The sequence below is a fragment of the Haliotis rubra genome, unplaced genomic scaffold, assembly GCF_003918875.1.
Source record: "Haliotis rubra isolate DU_JTF1 unplaced genomic scaffold, ASM391887v1 Scf1903, whole genome shotgun sequence".
In the NCBI taxonomy this organism is placed as follows: domain Eukaryota; kingdom Metazoa; phylum Mollusca; class Gastropoda; order Lepetellida; family Haliotidae; genus Haliotis; species Haliotis rubra.
In genome coordinates, this window is record NW_025765896.1 from 23,831 (window position 1) to 48,392 (window position 24,562).

The 24,562-nt window shown below is 39.1% G+C and overlaps 1 protein-coding gene and 1 long non-coding RNA gene across 2 annotated transcripts in view; both read left to right on the plus strand.

Annotated features, from left to right (window-relative positions):
- LOC124274427 (P cell-type agglutination protein map4-like) overlaps positions 1–24,562 on the plus strand; it is a 53,019-nt gene that overhangs the window by 7,084 nt on the left and 21,373 nt on the right. Inside the window, exon 3 of the mRNA XM_046709795.1 lies at positions 1,122–1,253. Coding sequence (XP_046565751.1) covers positions 1,122–1,253 — 132 coding nt within the window. The remainder of the gene's footprint in view (positions 1–1,121; positions 1,254–24,562) is intronic.
- On the plus strand, positions 14,321–15,290 carry LOC124274428. The gene is made up of 2 exons (XR_006897944.1): positions 14,321–14,400; positions 15,080–15,290. It is a non-coding gene; the product is annotated as an uncharacterized LOC124274428 (long non-coding RNA).

Here is a 24,562-nt window from a genome sequence, read left to right on the forward strand (position 1 = left end):
GTTCGATTCTATTGTATATTTGCTATTCCTAGCATGTGGCTTCTATGGAAATGCACTTAATCATTGATCTTTATATATCATAGGCCGTTTAGTTCACACTGGTTCCCATGATTATTTCCTTTACCCCATCAAGTAAGTTTCCATGTTCCCTTGTACTATCATCCATGCATGTAAGACTTGCTATGTCCATCTTCGCTCCATCAGCAACATCCGTCAATATCTTACAGCTGAAGCCACCCATGCCTTAGTCCGGGCGCTTGTGATTTCAAGGCTCGACTACTGCAACAGCTTGTTGTTTGGGATCAGTCAGAGGCTATTGGATAAGTTACAGAAGGTGCAGAACACGGCCGCACGTATTATCAGTCGCATTCCCAAACATGGCCACATCACACCTGTTCTTAAACAGTTGCACTGGCTCCCCATCAAGGCAAGAAGCGACTACAAAATCCTCTGCTTGACCTACATGGCCCGTCACGGACTTGCTCCCCCATATCTCTCTGACCTGCTTACTCCTTACTCAAACAAGCGCTGCCTTCGATCATCCAATCAGGAGTTTCTGTTCGTGCCAAACTTCAAGCTTAAAACTTTTGGAAACCGGACTTTTTTCATATGCAGCCCCAACCTTGTGGAATTCACTCCCATACAATCTGAAAGTTTCTGATAGTATTGCTACATTCAAGTCAGGACTCAAAACATACCTGTTTTCAATGTATTATTAGGAACTCTATTTTGGAAGTGTACATATTGCTGTATAAATTAAATGTGGGAGACTCTTTTAATCTGTCATTGTTGCGCCTTGAGCATATCTGCTGACGTGGAAAAGGCGCATGAAGAAATCTGCATTTTATTATTATTATTATTATGTGCGTCATTAAGATCTTCAGATGTCTTGTACGATACTGCTATTGACATGTGTTGGAGTAGTAGTGATAAAGGCATCCTATGACTGCCCTTAGGCCCAGGATCAGTTGGGAAGCCACCCAAAATGATATTTTGGAACAGGCCTAAAAGTGGGGTAAAATCCAGCATTCTCTTTCAGACACTTCAATCAGAAACAAATACCTTAACTCGCTTCTTGTTTTCCTATCAATATATAATATTCATGTACCTATTTCCTCCAGGAGCTTTCCTGATCCCATTCATCTCGTTACTGCTCATTACCGGGTTTCCAACGTTCTTCTTAGAATCAATGATATCTCAATTCTCTGGAAAGGGTGCCAAACAAGTTTGGAGCTTCTGCCCTTTACTCAAAGGTCAGTGAATAAATAGTATTTTGTCTTACAGGCTATTCAGAACATTGAACATACAAATAATCAAGCGACTACATTCCTGTATTTTCTCATTCCTAGTTCACCGTGAACAGCATAACAATACTTTCGGTAACATCCATGATTATTTGAACCTGGATCCTTCACAAATCACATATGTCATCTGATTTTCAGTTTCACATGCCACCAAAGCACCCCTAACAACACGCACTTTGCAGACAACCACCCACAACTCTGTCTTCCAAATTCCGTGTTAGAATAGGGCCCAATCAATCGAAAAGGCTGTCATCACATTACAGACGACTGAGGGTGAGTGAGTGAATGAGATGAAATTTAACATCACCTCAGCAATATTTCAGCCATGTGACTAGAATTTGAATGTAAATGCTAAACATAGGTTGACTGACAAGCTTGTCGTCAATGGAAAGTGTCGATAACTAGACTACCTCAGGTACAATTTGAAACTACAAACACACGTTAACAATCGTTGAAAGATAAACACTTCTTATGCCACGCCTAACAAATGTTGAATGTGAACGTTCAGGAAGAATGATCGAGGTCCTCCTGTGGGGGTACGTACGTCCCAAAACATTCAAAGTCAATTCAAACATACCATTTTTAACCGTAGAATAAATATTATTTTAATTCATGGCTAAATTGTCTAAACTTGCTGATAGCTGAAGGGATGGTGTAAATACAGCTTGGGTCCATGCACTGCCAGTCCCCATGGTCCTCAGTATGATGATCTACATTCAGCTGTTGGCAATCTATAGCCTGTTTCTTATATTGTAATGTCTTCCGATGATTTGCATACTAGTTTTATAATCATAATTTGGATGATCTAGCTGTTTTACTGTTCTTCGTTGACAGGCTTTTTATTATTTACATGTATTTATGGCATATTTTAAACTAGTTTTAGTCCCCATATGACTGACATCTTGCCGATGTGACTTAAAATCTTATCTCACTCACTCACACACTAGAATGCTCGAGGCTGGCCTCTTTACTGTGGCTGTTGCCATGAGATACAGGAAATTCACAACCTGAGGACACGTGTTCATCAAATGGGTAGGATAGCGCCAGGTAAAGACGTCACATTTTGAACAATCAAATCCGCAATGTCATCGAGTAACACGCTGTTTAAGGGTCAGGTAACAGCCCAGACCATGAGAAAACGTCCATCTTTGTGCTCGACGTCCTTATGTTGGGCCGATTCTGTCACAGCTAAACCATAATGAACGTCTATGCTGGGTACGCTTACACGTGCAGATGGCTAAGTTTCCTGCAAAGGGTATTGACGTCATGAAGTGGCCGTCAACTTTACCTGACTTCGATCCCATCGAGCACGTACGAAGAAATCTTCGTGTCTTTAGACGTCAACCCCAGAATGTTCAAAAGCCACCATGTTGGTGATGCTGTGTTCAAAGGGTGACAGGAAGTCAATGAGACAAGTTTTCCTTGCTGTTGTGAATGCAAGAAATGGCATACGCGTTACATCTAATAGAGATGGCAAGTCCCCGTAAAAATAAAACGTTCATGCTATTGTTAACTGTGGAGGCTGCTCCAAGAGCACCTTAATGTCTACTCCTGTTTTAGTGCACGCTCACAAGCAGATTTATTCACAGCAACGCACTTTGTTCAATATGAGTATGTTTGTGTCTTTAGTGACATGAACTCAACTGACAAACGTTAACGTTACTATCGGTTTATGTGACACCAGGATAAAAGTATATATGTGCATTTTGTTTGATCAATCAGGGATTGGGGTTGGTGCAGTCGTAGTTGCATGCTCCTTCATGCCCTATTACAACCTGTATTTGGCCTGGCCCATCTACTACATGGTAAAGTCCTGCTCCAGCGTCCTGCCCTGGACAACTTGTGGCAACAGCTGGAACACCGACCTTTGTATTGACGACATGAATACAACGTTTTGGAGTAACATGACAACCTTGGCTGGGAATACTTCAAACATAACCACTACAGCGAAACTCTGGGAAAATGTGACTCTGGCTCATACACCAGCAGAGGAGTTTTGGCAGTAAGATTAGACACTCGTCTCACTTGAAGAGGAATATCCATATATTTTTTTTAACAAAGTCACAAGAACGTAACATTGGACTACGTAACAATCATGAATATCGGTCGCATGTTACCTGACATCTGTCAGGGTTTTGAAACTAAATCTCACTCACTATTTAACTTCCAGGTACAATGTACTGCGTGTCTCTACTGGCTTGGAAGATGTGGGATCTGTACAGTGGCAAATAGTTGGATGTCTGTTTGGTTCATATGTAATATTGTTTCTATGTCTAATTCGTGGAATCAAGTCTTCTGGTAAGGTAATTATCAAGTAAGTACTACACATGAATGCTAATATGCACTCGGAGAAAAAGCCAAGCACCCCAACACCCCACACCCAATAAGTCTTCGGTGACAAGTGAAGCAATTCTTGAAAATAACAAGTTAGTTTTTTCTCATGGCGTGCCTCAATTGTCTACAATCTTGCTAATTAAAAATAGTGGGGAATGCTCTTGCATATGTCAGAGGTAAGCAAAAACAACTATAATTACGGAATGTTTACATGGAATCTCGTTCAACATATTGTAGTTACCTTTCAGTTTGTGATGAACAATAGTCAAGCATGTCATTCCTACCAGTTTTTTTTAAAGTAAACAAGAGCATGTTTTATCATCGAAACTTTCAAAGAGCATCAAAAAGGCTAAGTGAAGCTCTCGTCGAAATTTTGATGATATTACTAAAAGCAATGAACAACTGATGTTAGCAGATTGTTTATCATGGAAATGCTGCTCTAATTACAACAGTTCCGTGTATAAATATTTGTAATTTTGACACAGCTTATCACATAGTGACAAACCATCTTACTCTACGTTACATGGTCGTCATTACATGTAATCATGCAACAATAAATATTCTTGACTACAGGCTGTGTATGTAACTGCACTTCTTCCGTACATTCTCCTTGTCTCGATCTTCATCCCAACACTCTTGCAACCTGGTGCGATAGATGGTTTACACTTCTACGTTGTACCGGACTTCAACAAACTGCTTGATATACAGGTATTTCATGAAGTGCATCCATGCCGTGAACTATCCCATATATCATATACTACTTATTTTATATACCATGTTTTGTACATCGATATTTATCAGTCAAGCCAATTGTTTTAACAAAACAATAATTAAACGAAAACAGTAAAGCAGGAACTTAAAAGTGCTTGACTGAACTGATCATGAGTTTTCCATCACAAGGGATCAGTTTGTCAAATCGCCATCTATAAAGGATATTGTTAGTTTCAGTAGTTTTCGTTTAAAACTTATTTTTTTGTGGTTTACGACTATAAGATTCTAACGTTGCATTATGCCACACGGTTGACCTTACCGGCGTTCTGACAACATTGCTTGCTGTCCGGTAATTATGCGCAGCAACTGATGCGCATAACATCCAGCTGGAGATCCGAAGTATGGAAGCGTATTAGGGCAAGATTATTTGCAAAAATCACTTCATCAATGTAAAGAAGAGTGTTTCATATTAAATCCAGTTATGAATAACGAAGAAAAAGGTTTAAAAGTCTGAAGAAAACGAATTTTCATAAAACTGTCAATTTATCTGTCGATTACTATTATTTACTTACCTTTAGTGATTAAAAGCCAGTCCCTTGTAGAAAAGTCCCGATTTCAAGCGTAAATGTGGTAGCAGACGTTTTTACCTTCGATACGGAAGTACGCTAATGCAGCTGCACAGATTTACCGGACTGGCTTGTAGGTATTTCCAGTGACTACGAGCGACCAGTGTATAATTATCTGGAAATTGCTACAGGGAGCATATTCCGGAATCATCTGCCTTAGTGAAGAACCTTCTAGCATGTTTCTTCTTAGGTATGCAAGAGGGGTTAACGCTTGCCTCTGACCTCACAAGACGAACATTTTGCATTGTGATTATTATTCCCTGCCAGACCTATCATCACTGTCTTCATTGATATAAAATCTCATTTTGCTGAACATTATGCATGTGTTTAACCATAAGTATACTTGATGTCCAGCGCATTAACACAAGTCTTCAATGTCAATTATAAATATCTACATCAAATACCAACCCAAATTTCTAGCAGAGAGTCGCACATATATGATTTGTAGAACCAAACTTGATAATGGTTCCATCGTTTATGGTGGAGCCTGCAAAAGCAACCTAAAACAAGCAGTTGTCACTAAGGTGACATAATCCCCCGCCGCAAACTTAAAGAGTAATGAAAGTGAAGGTTGTAGTTTAAGATGAATTTAAATGTCAACAAAAACATGACCAGTCAACCTCTCTTGATATTTTGCTCTGCTGTGTAGCTGTTCAAACACACAAATATTTTCAAGACTCACTTTGACCTTGACATATGAAATATGTCAAAAATAGTAATAGAGAAATTGGTTATAAAAAAACATTCAAGAGAAGTCTTGAAAATCTATGAAGAAAATCCAGTGAACCCTTCTTGAGATATCTTGCTGACAATCTTAACATACTGAAATCTTCAAAGTGTCGCTGTGAATTTGAAAATGCAGTGAAGGGCACCCAAATCAACCAAATATCAATTTCCTAGGCAAAGCTTGGTGTCAAATATGAAGAAAATCCAGTGGACGGTTCTTGGGATATCTCGCTGACAAGCGTAAAGTCCCCTGGTGATCTTGAAATGAAGGTCAAGGTCACCAAACCTTACTGGTACCTTTCTTATACTCTGATGAACCTAGGTACCAAGTATGAAAAGAATCCAGTCGATGGTTCTTAAGATATTCCAATTCGTACGTACGTACGGACCGAGCCTAATACTATAATATGACCAGAAATTATTGAGAATTTTAGGAATATGTTTACTTGGATTTCTAGTATAAACAACCTTGACCAGCTATCAAGTGCTTGGTTTAATTCAAAAGAGACAACTCAGTTAATCATTTTTCATTAGTTTGTGAAAAGTTATCCCCCTTTGTTTACTTGCTAGCAGACGACAGTTTCAGTTATCCTCAGTATGGATGATTTAGAGAAGAAGTTGATTTTAGAGTATTATAACAAGGACATCAGATCAGCTAAAGTGATTTCAAGTAGAACAGGCATCCCTTTGTCCACTGTTTATCGTGTTTTGAAAAATATTGCAAATGGATATGGCATTGAGCACCAGGGAGGCGCAGGTAGGCCTAGAAAATTGTCTTTCGGTGACAGGAGGCGGCTTGGTATTCTTGTTTCTAAAAACAAACAAACTTAAGGCTGGTTATGATTGATAGAGGAGCTGTGGCTGTCTGTAAGGAGACAATTAGAACTGAGCTGCATGCAATGGGTTGGCACAAAAAGTCGACGAATTTCATCACCGATCATGAAACCTGAACAAAAGGAGCGAAGGTTGAACTAGTGCTTACAGCATAGAAATTGTAACTGAGACAATGTGATTTTCTCAGATGAAAGTTCTGTGTGGCTGTTTCCTAATACACTGAAATTCTGGACAAAACAAACTGAAAAACCTTTGTATCAGCGCCCAAAGTACAGTCCGAAATGTAACGTATGGGGTGTCATATCTGTGTTAGGGGCAACGCCCCTCTGTGTATTGGAAGGGAATATGAACAGTGAGCGGTACACATTTACTTCCATCTGCTCACCAGTTCTATGGAAATGTTTGGATTTTCCAAAAGGGCAACGACCCAAACCATCGTTCAAAGCATTCACAGGCCTGGTTTCGGACCCACAATATGACATTATTAGATTGACCATGCTATAGCCCTGGCCTTAATAGAAAATGTAGAAAATGTTTTGGGACTTATGAAGGAAAGTGTCAATAAGAAAAATCTGACACATATTGCTGAAATGAAAGAAGAGGTGGTCCGATATTGGGACAGCATGGACGAAAACTTTCTAACTTCTTTGATCCGCCGCATTGAAGCCTGCATTGCTGCCCATGGTGACTTGATACTAACTGTTCACCTGTCTTTGAATCTGGAGTTATGTTCTGCTAATATTCACATTTAATACGTGAGTAATAAGTGAAAAAAATATATAAAATTACAATATTTAAATTCTCAATAATTTCCGGTTGTACTGTATATCCCCCGCTTCACGCTAAACGAGTGGCGGGGGATGAATATTAGATTCTGTCCACCACCAAGGTCTAAGACTTTGTCTTGGGTCCTTTAGAAACTCTCCTGTTGACAGTCTCTTCGTCGAGTCTGATGAACCATCTCTTACACAACGCCGTATAAAATTATCCTTTCAGTATGTAGCAAAACTATATTCTAATGAGTCAAATCCTGCATTAAACTGTGTTCTTAATCCTCTTTATGAGGATCTATACAATAAAAAGTATTCTGCTGCTGGCATTGAGCTAGAAAATATCTCTCATTCCGTTGGCAATTGGTTAGGCCACACGTTGACCTAACATTAACCACATTCAAAAAAGTCAGAAACTAATGAATTGCATTATAAACAAGAATTTAGTCAGTTAAGAACTAAATATAATACATACAAATCCTTATTTACAGATGGGTCCAAGGATGGTGGCGCTGTAGCTTGTGCCACTGTCATTGGCTCCAAAACAATATTTTCTAGATTACCCGATAACAGCTCTATTTTCACTGCAGAAGCTAACGCAATATTAACAGCCTTAAAATATATTAATAAACACCCTAAATATAAACAATACATAATCTTTTCCGATTCTCTTTCTTGCCTTCAGGCTATCAAAAATCTTTCTTGCAAACATCCACTTTTGATAGAAATCATTAAATTATATAATGATATTGCTACTGGCCAATACGACATCGTCTTCTTTTGGTTACCCAGCCACGTTGGCATTTCCTGGAACACAATGGCCGATTTTGCTACCAAGGCAGCACTCATCAAATCTGTGACACCACTTCTTGTTCCATACTCTGATTACAAAGCTCGCATTAGAACTTACAAAAGAATTGGGACACCCAAGTAGGTATCAATAAATTACATCGAATCTGTGATAATCTAGTTCTTTTACTGTCCTTCGTTGACAGGTTTTTACAATTTACCATTAATGACTATGAATAAAATGAATTGTTCTCGTCACGATATGGCTGGATATTGCCGATGTGACGATAAATTTTAACTCACTCACTCACTCATTTGCAGAATAACATTTAGCAAATATTTTTGATACAGGTGTGGCTGGAAGCATGTTTGCAAGTGTTCTATTCATTGGGACCAGGCTTTGGGTTGATTGGTACGGCTGCGAGCTATAACAAATTTCATGACCCATGTCTCAGGTGAGTAGCAATCATACTTTTGCAGTTGCACAACAAAGTAGATACGAGCATACGAGTCGATGTCTCGTTATTAAAAACAACATAACACAACTGACAGTAGTCAGAGTTTTACGAATTACTACTTTTCAAATCATTTAAAAAACATAACCCTCTCTAGAATTGATCTATGAATTAAGAACTTCTCGTAGGCAATAAAGGCAACAAATTATCCGCAACACCATAAGTAGATATGTAATAATAAGCTTGAACATTTGGAGATATGAATGCTTATATTCACAGAGACTGCCTCATAGTGACAATAGTCTCAGAAGGAACCAGTATCTTCTCTGGCCTGGTGACGTTTGCTACCCTCGGGGTCATGTCACAGAAAACGGGTGTTCCCATTGAAACCGTTGTTTCAAGTGGTAGGTATTAGGAAGTGTAGGTAGAAGTTGCTCTTTGATTGCCTTTATCCTAGCCTGATTTTACCTTTCAGGAAAAGAAATATGGGTGACGTGTGGAGGACGTACCAGCGTTTTAAAACATATGTCCCCATTTTGACGTCTACCACATGTTCTCTGTTTTTTGGTTTTGTTTTGATTTTTGGCTTTTGAATGATGTGACCCTGATGGATGCTCCCAAAGGGTCATGATACGCTTACCTACTATCGTTACTAAGTTAATGGTGATTGACAAGCAAATAGGCATGATGTAGTTGGAATGGCATAATCGACTTTGCTTACGGAACTATTTTTCTTATAATGCGAAGGGTTTTGCCGCTTTTACTACAGCTTTTCTCCCTTTCACTTTTTCGGTGCACCATGACTCCTCTATTGACAAAAATAATTTACTTACTTTTACAAACAATTTCAATGGGTACTCCATTGTTTTATTTGAGTCCAATACTGACTGTTTATATGCATACAGTTATACATGAATATTAATGTTCATAGCACCGTTATAAGTCTCATCAGTAGGACTTACAGTCAACGTGAGCTACAGATTAATTAATATTGGTGAAATGTAGATTCAGTCAAAATCGTCTGTTCTTCTCCATGCTATCATAGAGATTTGTGTGATATTTTCTAGAGGGGGGACTTACATAGATTATTTCAATTAAAGGTCCAGGTTTGGGATTTGTAACCTATCCAGAAACCCTGGCACACCTTCCTCTCCCTCAGCTGTGGTCCTTCCTGTTCTTTCTGATGTTGCTGACAGTTGGTCTGGATTCACAGGTACTGTCTTCATGTGCCCATGGACGTGTTTAATACTGAATAATAATAAAGGCCTGATGACTTACAAACCAACATTTCATAACCAACAGTGAAACAAAATTCCAGAGTATAATCAATGCTTTTAGACTGATGGAAAAAATGTCATTGTAATTAGCAAGATGTACAATGAACTGATGTTGGTTTTTTCAGTTCATGGGTGTTGAAGTCGTTGTTACTGCCCTTGTTGATCAGTATCCTCAGCAGTTGGGCAAGAGAAGGATCCTCGTAACTGGAGGATACTGCATCATAGCATTTCTTCTTGGAATCGTATTCTGCACACAGGTACACAGTATTGTCAAGATGCAATCTCTCCAATATATAACAGGCATAGATGACCACAATATTTTCCAAATATATTCCAAGCTGCACAGCTGCATGAGAATACAGTGCTCGTGTAATTACTGACAAAGGTCACAAATTTGCAATCATCCATGGAATGTCTGCGTTGTTTTCTGGGAACATTCATGGCATAAACTGTCATATTTTTTTAATAATGCATAAAATACTCACATGGCCACCACGATCACTAGATCGTAATTCAACTGACCAGTAATGTGAAGGCTTAAACAGGATGAACATCTTGTACCCGTATCTTCACGGGTCAGTAATAGTAGTAGTAGTAGCTTCCCAAATAGATTTTCTTGTCTGGGTGGAAAGTGATCTTCAAACAACTGCTGGTGTTGATTCTATATGAGATATAACGTGAAGGGATCAAGACAAGTGTGGCCCTTCATTGATATTCTTCACAAAATAATATACACTTGCTTTGTACTGCAGGGAGGTCCGTACATGTTTCAGCTGGTAGACTGGTATGTATTCTCCCTCGGACCAATGGTGATCTGTATACTGGAGTGTGCTGCTGTGGCATGGATCTATGGTGTGTATAACAATACAATATTTGCATACAAACCCTGAAGCATATATCGGCATGTAAAGATAATTCTGACGTTTTCAATCATTAACTCAAGAGTCTCCTTGGTCCTTAGTATGGTGACGTCGTGCTTCGCTGCGTATTAATACGTGCAAACATCGCTCACACCATTGTATTGTTACGTCGTCAGCTGTGATGACGTCATTCAAATCATATTGTGACGTAAAGTCTGAATGACGTCACAAATGAGCAGTTCCAGATGCTACCATGGGAGACATCAGTTCCAAATCAGTTCCCGTGCTTTAAATACTCAATAAGACCCGGAAATTGGCCAACACATGATGTTTATCTCCTAAATGCCGAGCGCCAGGCAGGGACCAACAAGTACCATATTTTAACGTCTTTTGGTATGACGCGGTCGGGGATCGAGCCCGCGACCTTCCGCTCTCCGGGCGGACGCTCTAGATAACCACTACACCACGGAGGCGGTCTTGGTGGTAGTGCTCCTTTCTGGATCAGGTCTTAAAAACCTTTCAATATTCTCCTTCCACTTTGCTATATACACTATATAAACCATTTGACATAATCATAAGTAGTCGACATATTCATAAAGAGTGTTTTGCCGTTGTGGGGAATATTGATGACTTTGTCTCCCTGTTATATTTTTAATGAAAATGGAAGCTAACACGTGAATAATATCCAGATAAACTGAGGCATGTTTTTTTCCATTTGTAAATATATTATACTCCTCCGTATGTCTTGTACATTTCAAAATTATACAAAATATTTTCAGATGATATCTATGGTAACAGTTGCCTCCGTTTGGTGACATGACGTAACACCGGGAACTACCTCCATGTTCGAATCATGAATAACACCCGAGAACATAGTTTGAAAGCTCTGAACATCAATAATATCACCATAATCTTGCCTGGAGTATTTGCAAGTTGTAAGAAGCGACTTAATTGGATCAAGAATGGTTTCTAATTACGCTTTCTATTTTATAAAGATCGTGATGGGACAATATCGTGCACGTGACCTAAGGCTGCGAAATTTTCAGCTTCACACGAACGTGTTTATGTAAAATCGTGTTATTCTGAGCATGAAAAACGTCTCATGCATATATTGTCGCATTAAACATCGTGTACCAGCGTGAAGATCGAGGTGACGACTTACATTACATGATCGCACGAAAATATGGAAATGAGTACTTTTGGTGATTTTATTCATAAGATATCATGATTTTCTCGAAACATCGTAATTTTTCTCGTTGAAAATTTAAATGTGGACCTGTTGCCGAAGCCCATGTCCGATAATTGTTTATAATAACATTGTGAAATTTGTCGTGTTTTCAGACATTGTGAAAAGTGATATTAATTTAATAAATGGATCAGGTGCGGGGTAGGTTCATGTTGACGTGACTACTGCCTTGCCGGTTATCCGACTTCCATTGTCAGGGAACTCATCACATTGTGACCGATTATCGAGCCTGTGGCGTAGAATGGGTTAATTTCTCCAATCTGGAATTGCAAGCCCAGTGGGTATCCCGGTAAGGGTCCAAGGTAAACTAGGCCGGTCGTAGAAGGCGACATAGTGGTTGGTGTGGTTACCTTAGTGACTGTGGAGTGTCAGTGTATCATAATGGGCATTCCTAATATCAGTCACTGGGTTGTCACGTCCAGATTGGAATGTATTTATATGACACCCTAATACTGAGTGCAACGATATAAATCGAACACATGAAACAAATTATTAAATCACACAGCTGAGCTCCTGAATCATCAACAGGTGGCTGAAAAGGGCAATCGCTTTCTCGCGGCCGAATTTTAAGGCTAGAAAGCGATGGTCCTTTTCAGCCACCATACATCAAAGTGAGCATACGTTTGTGCCAGGTATACGTCGGATCAGTAGCGACGCTGAGATGATGTTTGGAAAGCAATTGGCGATGCCTGTAAAGATCCTCTGGGCATTCGTAACACCGGCAGTTCTAATGGTAAGTACAGTTAAATAGTGTTATCGAATACACTGCATACTGTTCATGACGCTCCACATGATATTTCTCATCTCAATGCCATACACCATTAGTATACGAGGTGTGAAAGTAACACCATGGGTTACCAAAGCTGGTCGACAAAATCATTTCACCGCTCTCCAATCAGCATGTTTGCCCAGCCAACACTAAACTTGGCCCAGCACCAATTCTAATATCTGTCCACTTCAATGGAAATACATCCCACAATATTCACCTTTATAAGGAGAAACAGCTCCCCCCCCCCCCTCCCCCCAAAACAAAAGAAAAAGAAAAAGAAACTTCACCAGCTCTACACCTCTTAAATTCTTTGAATACCCAAGAGACCCTAAGGTGCACAACTTGAGTGGCTTCAGGTGAAACTTAGTACCTGACAGAATAAAAGAGCTACCTACATGTCAGATCGAAAATAATTCACTTGTCCTGATGAATTAATAAGACACCAGAGTATCCCAGATATTCAGACCTAGTCCGAATGGTTGCATTATAACAGAATCCAGCACTTATCCATAAACAACCTGTCCATTACTGGTCAATGAATGTTATCAATTATAATAGGAATTCCTTCCAATAGTTCTCATCAACAATGGTGGAACCCGCAGTTGGGATCTTTCAACAAACAAACATTAGAGAAACATCTTGAAATACGTCAGTGCTGATTACTACAGTGTACAACTGCATCTAACTATATGTAAGTGACAAATCCGTTACCAGTTTCAAGAAACGAGAAGCATGTGTACAGTACACAACCCTGTGCACTTAAAAAAAACACAAATCCGTTGGTAGATGACCAGATGGTGGCCACATGAATACGTGCAAACACCTAGTTGCGGGTACAGCAACGTGCAGTGAACTTCGACAAAATACTGTGACTATGTGTCCCAGTCCACCCAGCTGTGAATGGGTACCTCGTTAGGATGAGAAAGTCACAATAACTCGGTGTGCCTAGTGGCTGCAAGAGTTGTATACTCCCCAGGGGGGTTCAGATTGATAATACGATGTGCCATTGAGATTGACATCCAATGATCGAGGGAAAAAATATCAGCGCCTTGAGCAAGCACTAGTTGGATGGATATGTGCGCTATGTAAGTATCCTATAATAATTTTACGTTCCCATTAACATAAGCATACGTTAATGAATAACTATAGTCCGTTTGTTTAAAAAAATTGTTTAACAGACTATCATTATTTTGTTGCCACTTTTCGCTTTTTCTTACGAGTGAGGACCACTTGCTGGTATAACAACCAGGTGTGCAAGGTGTACGTGTGAAACTGAAATTTCACTGCTCACGCTTGTTCATTCGTTTATAAACAACTTTTGTATTCGCGTGTCCAGATTTATGAGACAAATCATCAGAGTTGGTCTGTCGATTTCATGTGACTGTGCAAAGTTTGATTTTGTTGCATTTATTAGATTTTGTGTTAGTGAGCAATTCATCGGTCTCAAATGAAGTCAAACTGACTGTATAACATAGAGACCTCTTCTTTTTCATGTCGCCTCTTCATATCAACGTCTTACGTTCAGACTGCTTTCATCTTCACGCTTCTTCGCTACCAACCACCAACCTACGGCACGTACGTGTATCCTAGCTACGCCTCTACAATCGGCTGGATCCTTGCAGTGCTGCCTCTTCTACCGATACCCGTCTATATGGTCCTGACTGTCAGGAAGCATATGGCGACCAATTCCCTAAAGAAGGTATGTACGCTTCTCCATATTTCACAGTTCATACTTCTTCTAGATATGATGTATTGATATGGTGTTAGTTATAATATTGGGCGTGGCATACGAATTAAAAAGTCTTTGGACTATAAGGCACCAACGCACGAAAATGACCAGTCCTCATTATCCACCATAGTGTGCTTTTTTCTGTGAGGTAGAACTTGGGCGGTACTGGTGCGTTTGGACGGTACGGGGCGATAGCCTAATGGGTATTCAGTAGTTTGTGGCTGGCCTTACTCGTCACGCCAAAGATCTGGGTTCAAAACCCTGTATGTATACATTGTGTGAGTCCCAATTTCTGGTTGTTCTCTACATGGCTGAAATATGGTCGATGCTACGTGACATTTTAACTCATTCATTCATCCCATACGTGGTGTACAACGACGTGATGTTGCTTGAATATTGATGAAGGCATGGAAAATCATACTCGTTCATTCACTTTCAGAGTGGAGTCAATTTTCATATTCAGCCCAAACAGTGCTTTTGCATTTGACGCAGCACAGGTAAATACCGATGGGGTCACAATGACTATCGGGTACTCAGTCCACCATTCTTGATAAAGAATGTGAAAGTAATTTAGTGAGTAATGTTCTCCCCAAGACTAGTCAATACATAAATGCCGATGAAGAATTTAGTATCATGTTTCCTTCCACAGAGTATAAAGATTGCCTTGAGACCTGATGCTGACTGGCGTCCTGCAAACCAAACTCCAGATAAAGAGTCAGAGTGAAGGATCAACAAAAAACTCGACCACCTTTGGAAATCCGTACAAGGATCTCATCAAATAATATCTTATAAAACCAGTGTAGTGACAATGATATACCACACCTAACAGCTATCTGTATTCCGTATTACCATCACATTATTATTAAAATTGATTGTATTATTCATAAGAAACATATTTTGGTCAGTTGTATATGCTCCACTTTATCGTACATATTAAGTACTCTCTGCTTTGTTTTTGGTATCCCTTGGTCTGATTTGTTTTACACTACTTGCTATTGTACATGGCAGATATAAATCACATATCAATATAAAACATTAGCACAGCAGTCGTGTGACTGAATTAATAACCAATCACCTGATTGTTTAGTTTGGCTGACAACGCTTACATGTTTTATGCAAATGTGTTTCCGTAAACACCTGAATGCCGTTGTACAAAGCAACCTTTACTGAGGTCGAGCTTAGTGACCTCAACCCTAGTATAATGATCTACCTTCAGTTGTAGGTGATCGATAGCCCGTTTTGGTTTTTTACTGTCTATAGTGATCCAATGTTATGATAGTGCACTAGTTTTAAATATATATCTGTGATACTCTAGTATTTTTACTGTCCTTCGATGACAGGCGTTTACGTTCTAGGTTTATTTATTTTCATATTGATATAAATTAAATTGCTCTCGTCATGATATGGCTGAAATATTGCAGATGTGACGCTAGATATTAACTCACGCACTTAGTGACTCAGGTAACCTTAAGAAAAAACTACGTCAGTTGAACAAAGCTACCTTTGGTCAACCTTACTTTGGAAGCCGTGAAGATCAAGGTCATAGCTACTGATCTTCAGCAATTCATGCTTGTCCTAAGAGGAAACTAACGGGATCGGATGGTTAGGCTTGCTGACTTGCTTGACACACATCATCGTATCCCATTTGTGTAAAACGATGTTCATGCTGTTGATCACTGGTTGTCTGGTCCAGACTCGATTATTGACTGATCACAGTCATATAGTTAGAATGTTGCCGAGTGCGGCGTTAAACAACAACCAAATTAAAACCTTACGTTGGAAGGATACTTAACTGCTGAGGGCCTGGAAATTGAAGGTTGGGCTTGAATTGCGCCGGATCAACCTACGGCTATAAAATGACACAGGAATGTAGACTGTTAAATTCCTATCCAATGTTATAAATTTAAGTACGAAGGGCTGTATGAAAAAAAGACATTGCTAAGTGTTGACCAATCATTCGGTGGGGTAGCCTAGTGGTTAAAGCGTTGGCTCGTCACGCCGAAGACCCGGGTTCGAATCCCCACATGGGTACAATGTGTGAAGCTCATTTCTGGTGTCCCCCGCGGTGATGTTGCTGGAATATTGCTAAAAGAGGAGTAAAACCAAACTCAGTCAGTCAGTTTACTTATAAACTTAGTTGTGTTGACTAGATGCGTACCATTTTAATATTATGCTTTTTATCCCTGTTTTATTGTGTCTTATAGGCCTAGAGAGGCAGACTCTGTACCAGGATGTAACACACTATAATAAACAATTTTTCTTCTTTCTTCTTCTCTTATATAGAAGCACCACGAATCGTTATGCATGAGTACACATTGCTCTATGTCAATGCCCAAGGTGATGTCCCATATCAGCATCCTCACACGTGCTCATTCTATTCAACTAATGATAGTGCGGATGGATTGCTTTCTTAGTGGCGGTATACCCCAGTGTGCTTGTGACAGTGCATTCATTCTCATCAGGGCAAATAGTGAAACTGGTTACCATCCGATTGTCGCCATGGCCGTCAGATGCTGGCGATCTGTAGCCCGTTTTTATAATGGGTCATATAAAGAAATATTGTTCTGTGGCTACGTGCTAGCTATAAATTTAAAGCTGTGATATTTTACTGTCCTTTATTGATCGTTTATTTATCGTTTTATTAATCTTTTATTAATTCAAAGGTTTGAAATACTGCCGATGTGACTTAAAGGTTTCTCTCACTCACTCACTCACTCGCTGATGGAATTATGTGACAAATATTCGCTTGTTTTGGAATAGTGAGATATTATCATCGACTAAGGTTATTAAAGGCGGCACCGCTCAGTGTGTTAAGGTAGCTTAAAATAATTGTCCAAGTGGACCAATCAAAATCAAAGTATATAGCATCGATTTGGGATTTATTTCTTGACTGATATTTTTAAAATATCGGTTGTAATTGTAAACACTTTCTGGGGACCAAAAGGTTTGCGTCAATCTTGCTGGAAATCATGCATGACACACAAGCACGGAAGTCACTGTAACCCCCAAATAAGATGGTCCGGCATTTGTTGCTAGTGCTCTATAGTCTAGTTTTAATCGATCCAATATGTAAATTGTAGCAATCAAAAATTGAAACACAATCTCAATGAAACACAAAATAGGCCCGATGAAAGAGTAAACACTGAAATAATATCAGAGAAAAACTTGAACACAACCTCTCATTTCAAGCAAAGTTTGTACTTGCAATTTCATAGTCCACAGTGCTCATACCTGTATTCCATTTCAATGTCAAGTATGTTCTCGTCACGATATGGCTGAAATATTGCCGATGTGACGTTAAATATTAACTCACACACTCATACCGTTATTTGCAGTGCAGGTAAACTCTCCATATCCGTCTCCCAAATAGTTTTACACAGGTTCAGTAATCGTCTTCCAAATTTGAAATCACCACTTATAAGACATCAGCATCATAATAACAGAAACTTGATTTAGTCACGATATGGCTGAAATACTGCCGATGTGACTTAAAATCTGAACTCACTCACTCACTCATAATTACAAAAAATGTCAGTTAAGGTGTTTTCCTAACTGCCTGTTGCTTCTCCGTGGTAAATTGGTAATACACATAGTTTACAGATGAGAAATACCTAAAACCAAACATTATAGCTGAATCTAAACTAAATTAATCATGATCTAATGAGAGATATATTGCATCCTTAAAGTAATAGATGCAAGGTAATTTATAAAAGAAAATGTCAACGAAGGACAGTAAAACGACTGGACTGTCACAGATATAAATTTTAAAACTAGTAATTATGTTAACCATATATGACAAGACAATATAAACAGGCTATAGATCGCCAACAACTGAAGTTAGATCACCAAACTAGAGACCGTGGGGACTTACAGTGCCTTTGCTGCCTGCATGGAGCCCAGCTGGATTTACACCAACACTTCAGCTCCCGGCGATTGTAGACAAATTTATCCGAAATATAAAACAACAAACATACTTCGTTTAAAACAAGCAATCAAGACACAATATATTGTGGTTACTTGGTTCAACTGATAGGTGTGTATATGAATTGCTTTCCAAGAAGAAGCTGCACTTAAACATGCCTGTTGCAGGCCAGAAGGTTGTTCGTCACACATCGACAGTTCATTCTCTGATCTACACCTCAAACTGTTCGTTGAACGTTAGGTAACACCTACACATTGCGTATTCACCCAAAACGGCCGCCACCCAATCTCATCAGAGCATATAGTGGAACTAAATTATCTGTGCTTTCTACATGTACAGTGAACGCAGAGCGAGTGGCGTAGTTAGATATACAGGTAAGGAGATCATTTTTACCTGTGTCATTGTAATCATTACAGTAAACGCAAGTAAGTAAAACCTTGATGATTTTCACCGTTGACATCCATGGCCTCGGCATAGCTCACAAAGGTCAGACATGTTGTACTGAACTGTAGCAGCTCACAAGCTGATGTTTAAACTGAAATGCGCATGCGCAAGAACACTGTAAAAAACAGTTGAAGTGAGTCAAATCAGTGTGGATGAGGCTATATGTTTATAGAGGAGAACAAATCTGGGGCGAATGCAGAGTTTTACATTAGTATATAAACCTGAGAGTGAGTGAGTGAGCGAGTAGTTGTGATATATGTTTAAATCTTCTATTTCTTTTTAGTGAAATGTAATCAGTCGGTTGTTCAAAATTAGCTTTAGTTTTTATTTATGTTCTTTTTTATTTGTTCATTTATCTACTTTTAAATTATTTATTTATATTATTTATATAGTTATGAACTTTGCCTGAGCAATAAATCTGAAACTTAGCGGAGCAAAGTCTAATAGCATGTATTCAATGTTGGATATCTTTAGTTATTTCCGTAACGATAGGTTTTTTTACAGAATAATCGTTCTCTGTTCAAGACATTCAGATGGTATATGTACCCACTGCCTGACTTTGCGAGCTTAGCCAAAGGACTGTGCTTGACGCGGTCAGTCATGCCCGACCATATAGAACACCCTTTGCTCTACGAGGCGTCATTGTGTTATCATGTACTTTCCTACGGAAGCGTAGTAGGGCCACGGTGAACGTATTTTTGGGGGTCACTATCTCCTACGTAGGACTTAATATCTCCTACGTAGGACTTAGTATCTCCTACGTAGGACTTACTATCTCCTACGTAGGACATACTATCTCCTACGTAGGACTTAGTATCTCCTACGTAGGACTTTAGTATCACCTACGTAGGACATATTATCTCCTACGTAGGGCATACTATCTCCTACGTTGTACTTAATATATCCTTTTTAAGGATGGTTATTAAGTTGAGAAATTTTTTGGCTAAGCAGGACGTTAGATAGTTGAAATGTGAGTCAGTGAATATTCATGACACTAACGCAGTGTTACTATACAGTGTTATTGTGTGTGTATTACGTTAGGGTGACGTGGACCCTCTTCTAATTGCAGTTATGGAGGTTTGGGTATGGTTATGTTTAATCTATCATACATACATCTATTCACACACACAAACACACACACACACACACAGAGGTGGGTGGGATGGTTTGGGTGAGGTTGTGATATGAAACTCGGGTTATAACACGACCTCCGCAAGTTGTTGTTCGTCTTGATGGGGCTAGGTTGGATTGGATGCAACGCTCGTTTGCGGTTTTATTCGTAATTGTTTACAGGTTGACTTGACTGGGGTGGACAAGTGTTCAGTGCGGCGTAAAACAATACGAAATTCAAAAAGGCAAAGAATTGTCATTATAGTTATTTGTATAAATATAAGGCGATACGTACACATAGATTGCTACCTATAGTCTAAGACACGTCTGTACACGCAGATTATGATTCATGTGCAACGACCTCTGAGATATCCAATGCATAATAGTAAAGTGTAACAAAGTGCAACATTTAACAGTGAACTAACTGCAACGCGTAATAGTAAACTGAACGCAAGGCAGTAAAGTATAACAGTCGGTCCAACACAGTAATGTGCAACAATTAGTTGAACACATGACTCTAATAGTGAAGGAAACACATAACTGTAGACTCTAATAGTGAATGAAACGAATGACTGTAGACTCTCACAGTGACTGAGCCAGTAAAACAGGAGATTGTGTGTGTGTCTGGGGATTTAAGTCGACCGTTTCAGATTAATCTATATAAACGTATATCGATCATCTCCTACAGGAAATATTAAGTACTACGTAGGAGATACTATGTCCTACGTAGGAGATACTAAGTCCTACGTAGGAGATACTATGTCCTACGTAGGAGATACTAAGTCCTACGTAGGAGATACTAAGTCCTACGTATGAGGTACTCGATTATTGACTCGATTATTGACTGATCACAGTCATATAGTTAGAATGTTGCCGAGTGCGGCGTTAAACAACAACCAAATTAAAACCTTACGTTGGAAGGATACTTAACTGCTGAGGGCCTGGAAATTGAAGGTTGGGCTTGAATTGCGCCGGATCAACCTACGGCTATAAAATGACACAGGAATGTAGACTGTTAAATTCCTATCCAATGTTATAAATTTAAGTACGAAGGGCTGTATGAAAAAAAGACATTGCTAAGTGTTGACCAATCATTCGGTGGGGTAGCCTAGTGGTTAAAGCGTTGGCTCGTCACGCCGAAGACCCGGGTTCGAATCCCCACATGGGTACAATGTGTGAAGCTCATTTCTGGTGTCCCCCGCGGTGATGTTGCTGGAATATTGCTAAAAGAGGAGTAAAACCAAACTCAGTCAGTCAGTTTACTTATAAACTTAGTTGTGTTGACTAGATGCGTACCATTTTAATATTATGCTTTTTATCCCTGTTTTATTGTGTCTTATAGGCCTAGAGAGGCAGACTCTGTACCAGGATGTAACACACTATAATAAACAATTTTTCTTCTTTCTTCTTCTCTTATATAGAAGCACCACGAATCGTTATGCATGAGTACACATTGCTCTATGTCAATGCCCAAGGTGATGTCCCATATCAGCATCCTCACACGTGCTCATTCTATTCAACTAATGATAGTGCGGATGGATTGCTTTCTTAGTGGCGGTATACCCCAGTGTGCTTGTGACAGTGCATTCATTCTCATCAGGGCAAATAGTGAAACTGGTTACCATCCGATTGTCGCCATGGCCGTCAGATGCTGGCGATCTATAGCCCGTTTTTATAATGGGTCATATAAAGAAATATTGTTCTGTGGCTACGTGCTAGCTATAAATTTAAAGCTGTGATATTTTACTGTCCTTTATTGATCGTTTATTTATCGTTTTATTAATCTTTTATTAATTCAAAGGTTTGAAATACTGCCGATGTGACTTAAAGGTTTCTCTCACTCACTCACTCACTCGCTGATGGAATTATGTGACAAATATTCGCTTGTTTTGGAATAGTGAGATATTATCATCGACTAAGGTTATTAAAGGCGGCACCGCTCAGTGTGTTAAGGTAGCTTAAAATAATTGTCCAAGTGGACCAATCAAAATCAAAGTATATAGCATCGATTTGGGATTTATTTCTTGACTGATATTTTTAAAATATCGGTTGTAATTGTAAACACTTTCTGGGGACCAAAAGGTTTGCGTCAATCTTGCTGGAAATCATGCATGACACACAAGCACGGAAGTCACTGTAACCCCCAAATAAGATGGTCCGGCATTTGTTGCTAGTGCTCTATAGTCTAGTTTTAATCGATCCAATATGTAAATTGTAGCAATCAAAAAGTGAAACACAATCTCAATGAAACACAAAATAGGCCCGATGAAAGAGTAAACACTGAAATAATATCAGAGAAAACTTGAACACAACCTCTCATTTCAAGCAAAGTTTGTACTTGCAATTTCATAGTCCACAGTGCTCATACCTGTATTCCATTTCAATGTCAAGTATGTTCTCGTCACGATATGGCTGAAATATTGCCGATGTGACGTTAAATATTAACTCACACACTCATACCGTTATTTGCAGTGCAGGTAAACTCTCCATATCCGTCTCCCAAATAGTTTTACACAGGTTCAGTAATCGTCTTCCAAATTTGAAATCACCACTTATAAGACATCAGCATCATAATAACAGAAACTTGATTTAGTCACGATATGGCTGAAATACTGCCGATGTGACTTAAAATCTGAACTCACTCACTCACTCACTATAATTACAAAAATGTCAGTTAAGGTGTTTTCCTAACTGCCTGTTGCTTCTCCGTGGTAAATTGGTAATACACATAGTTTACAGATGAGAAATACCTAAAACCAAACATTATAGCTGAATCTAAACTAAATTAATCATGATCTAATGAGAGATATATTGCATCCTTAAAGTAATAGATGCAAGGTAATTTATAAAAGAAAATGTCAACGAAGGACAGTAAAACGACTGGACTGTCACAGATATAAATTTTAAAACTAGTAATTATGTTAACCATATATGACAAGACAATATAAACAGGCTATAGATCGCCAACAACTGAAGTTAGATCACCAAACTAGAGACCGTGGGACTTTACAGTGCCTTTGCTGCCTGCATGGAGCCCAGCTGGATTTACACCAACACTTCAGCTCCCGGCGATTGTAGACAAATTTATCCGAAATATAAAACAACAAACATACTTCGTTTAAAACAAGCAATCAAGACACAATATATTGTGGTTACTTGGTTCAACTGATAGGTGTGTATATGAATTGCTTTCCAAGAAGAAGCTGCACTTAAACATGCCTGTTGCAGGCCAGAAGGTTGTTCGTCACACATCGACAGTTCATTCTCTGATCTACACCTCAAACTGTTCGTTGAACGTTAGGTAACACCTACACATTGCGTATTCACCCAAAACGGCCGCCACCCAATCTCATCAGAGCATATAGTGGAACTAAATTATCTGTGCTTTCTACATGTACAGTGAACGCAGAGCGAGTGGCGTAGTTAGATATACAGGTAAGGAGATCATTTTTACCTGTGTCATTGTAATCATTACAGTAAACGCAAGTAAGTAAAACCTTGATGATTTTCACCGTTGACATCCATGGCCTCGGCATAGCTCACAAAGGTCAGACATGTTGTACTGAACTGTAGCAGCTCACAAGCTGATGTTTAAACTGAAATGCGCATGCGCAAGAACACTGTAAAAACAGTTGAAGTGAGTCAAATCAGTGTGGATGAGGCTATATGTTTATAGAGGAGAACAAATCTGGGGCGAATGCAGAGTTTTACATTAGTATATAAACCTGAGAGTGAGTGAGTGAGCGAGTAGTTGTGATATATGTTTAAATCTTCTATTTCTTTTTAGTGAAATGTAATCAGTCGGTTGTTCAAAATTAGCTTTAGTTTTTATTTATGTTCTTTTTTATTTGTTCATTTATCTACTTTTAAATTATTTATTTATATTATTTATATAGTTATGAACTTTGCCTGAGCAATAAATCTGAAACTTAGCGGAGCAAAGTCTAATAGCATGTATTCAATGTTGGATATCTTTAGTTATTTCCGTAACGATAGGTTTTTACAGAATAATCGTTCTCTGTTCAAGACATTCAGATGGTATATGTACCCACTGCCTGACTTTGCGAGCTTAGCCAAAGGACTGTGCTTGACGCGGTCAGTCATGCCCGACCATATAGAACACCCTTTGCTCTCTACGAGGCGTCATTGTGTTATCATGTACTTTCCCACGGAAGCGTAGTAGGGCCACGGTGAACGTATTTTTGGGGGTCACTATCTCCTACGTAGGACTTAATATCTCCTACGTAGGACTTAGTATCTCCTACGTAGGACTTACTATCTCCTACGTAGGACATACTATCTCCTACGTAGGACTTAGTATCTCCTACGTAGGACTTTAGTATCACCTACGTAGGACATATTATCTCCTACGTAGGGCATACTATCTCCTACGTTGTACTTAATATATCCTTTTTAAGGATGGTTATTAAGTTGAGAAATTTTTGGCTAAGCAGGACGTTAGATAGTTGAAATGTGAGTCAGTGAATATTCATGACACTAACGCAGTGTTACTATACAGTGTTATTGTGTGTGTATTACGTTAGGGTGACGTGGACCCTCTTCTAATTGCAGTTATGGAGGTTTGGGTATGGTTATGTTTAATCTATCATACATACATCTATTCACACACACAAACACACACACACACACACAGAG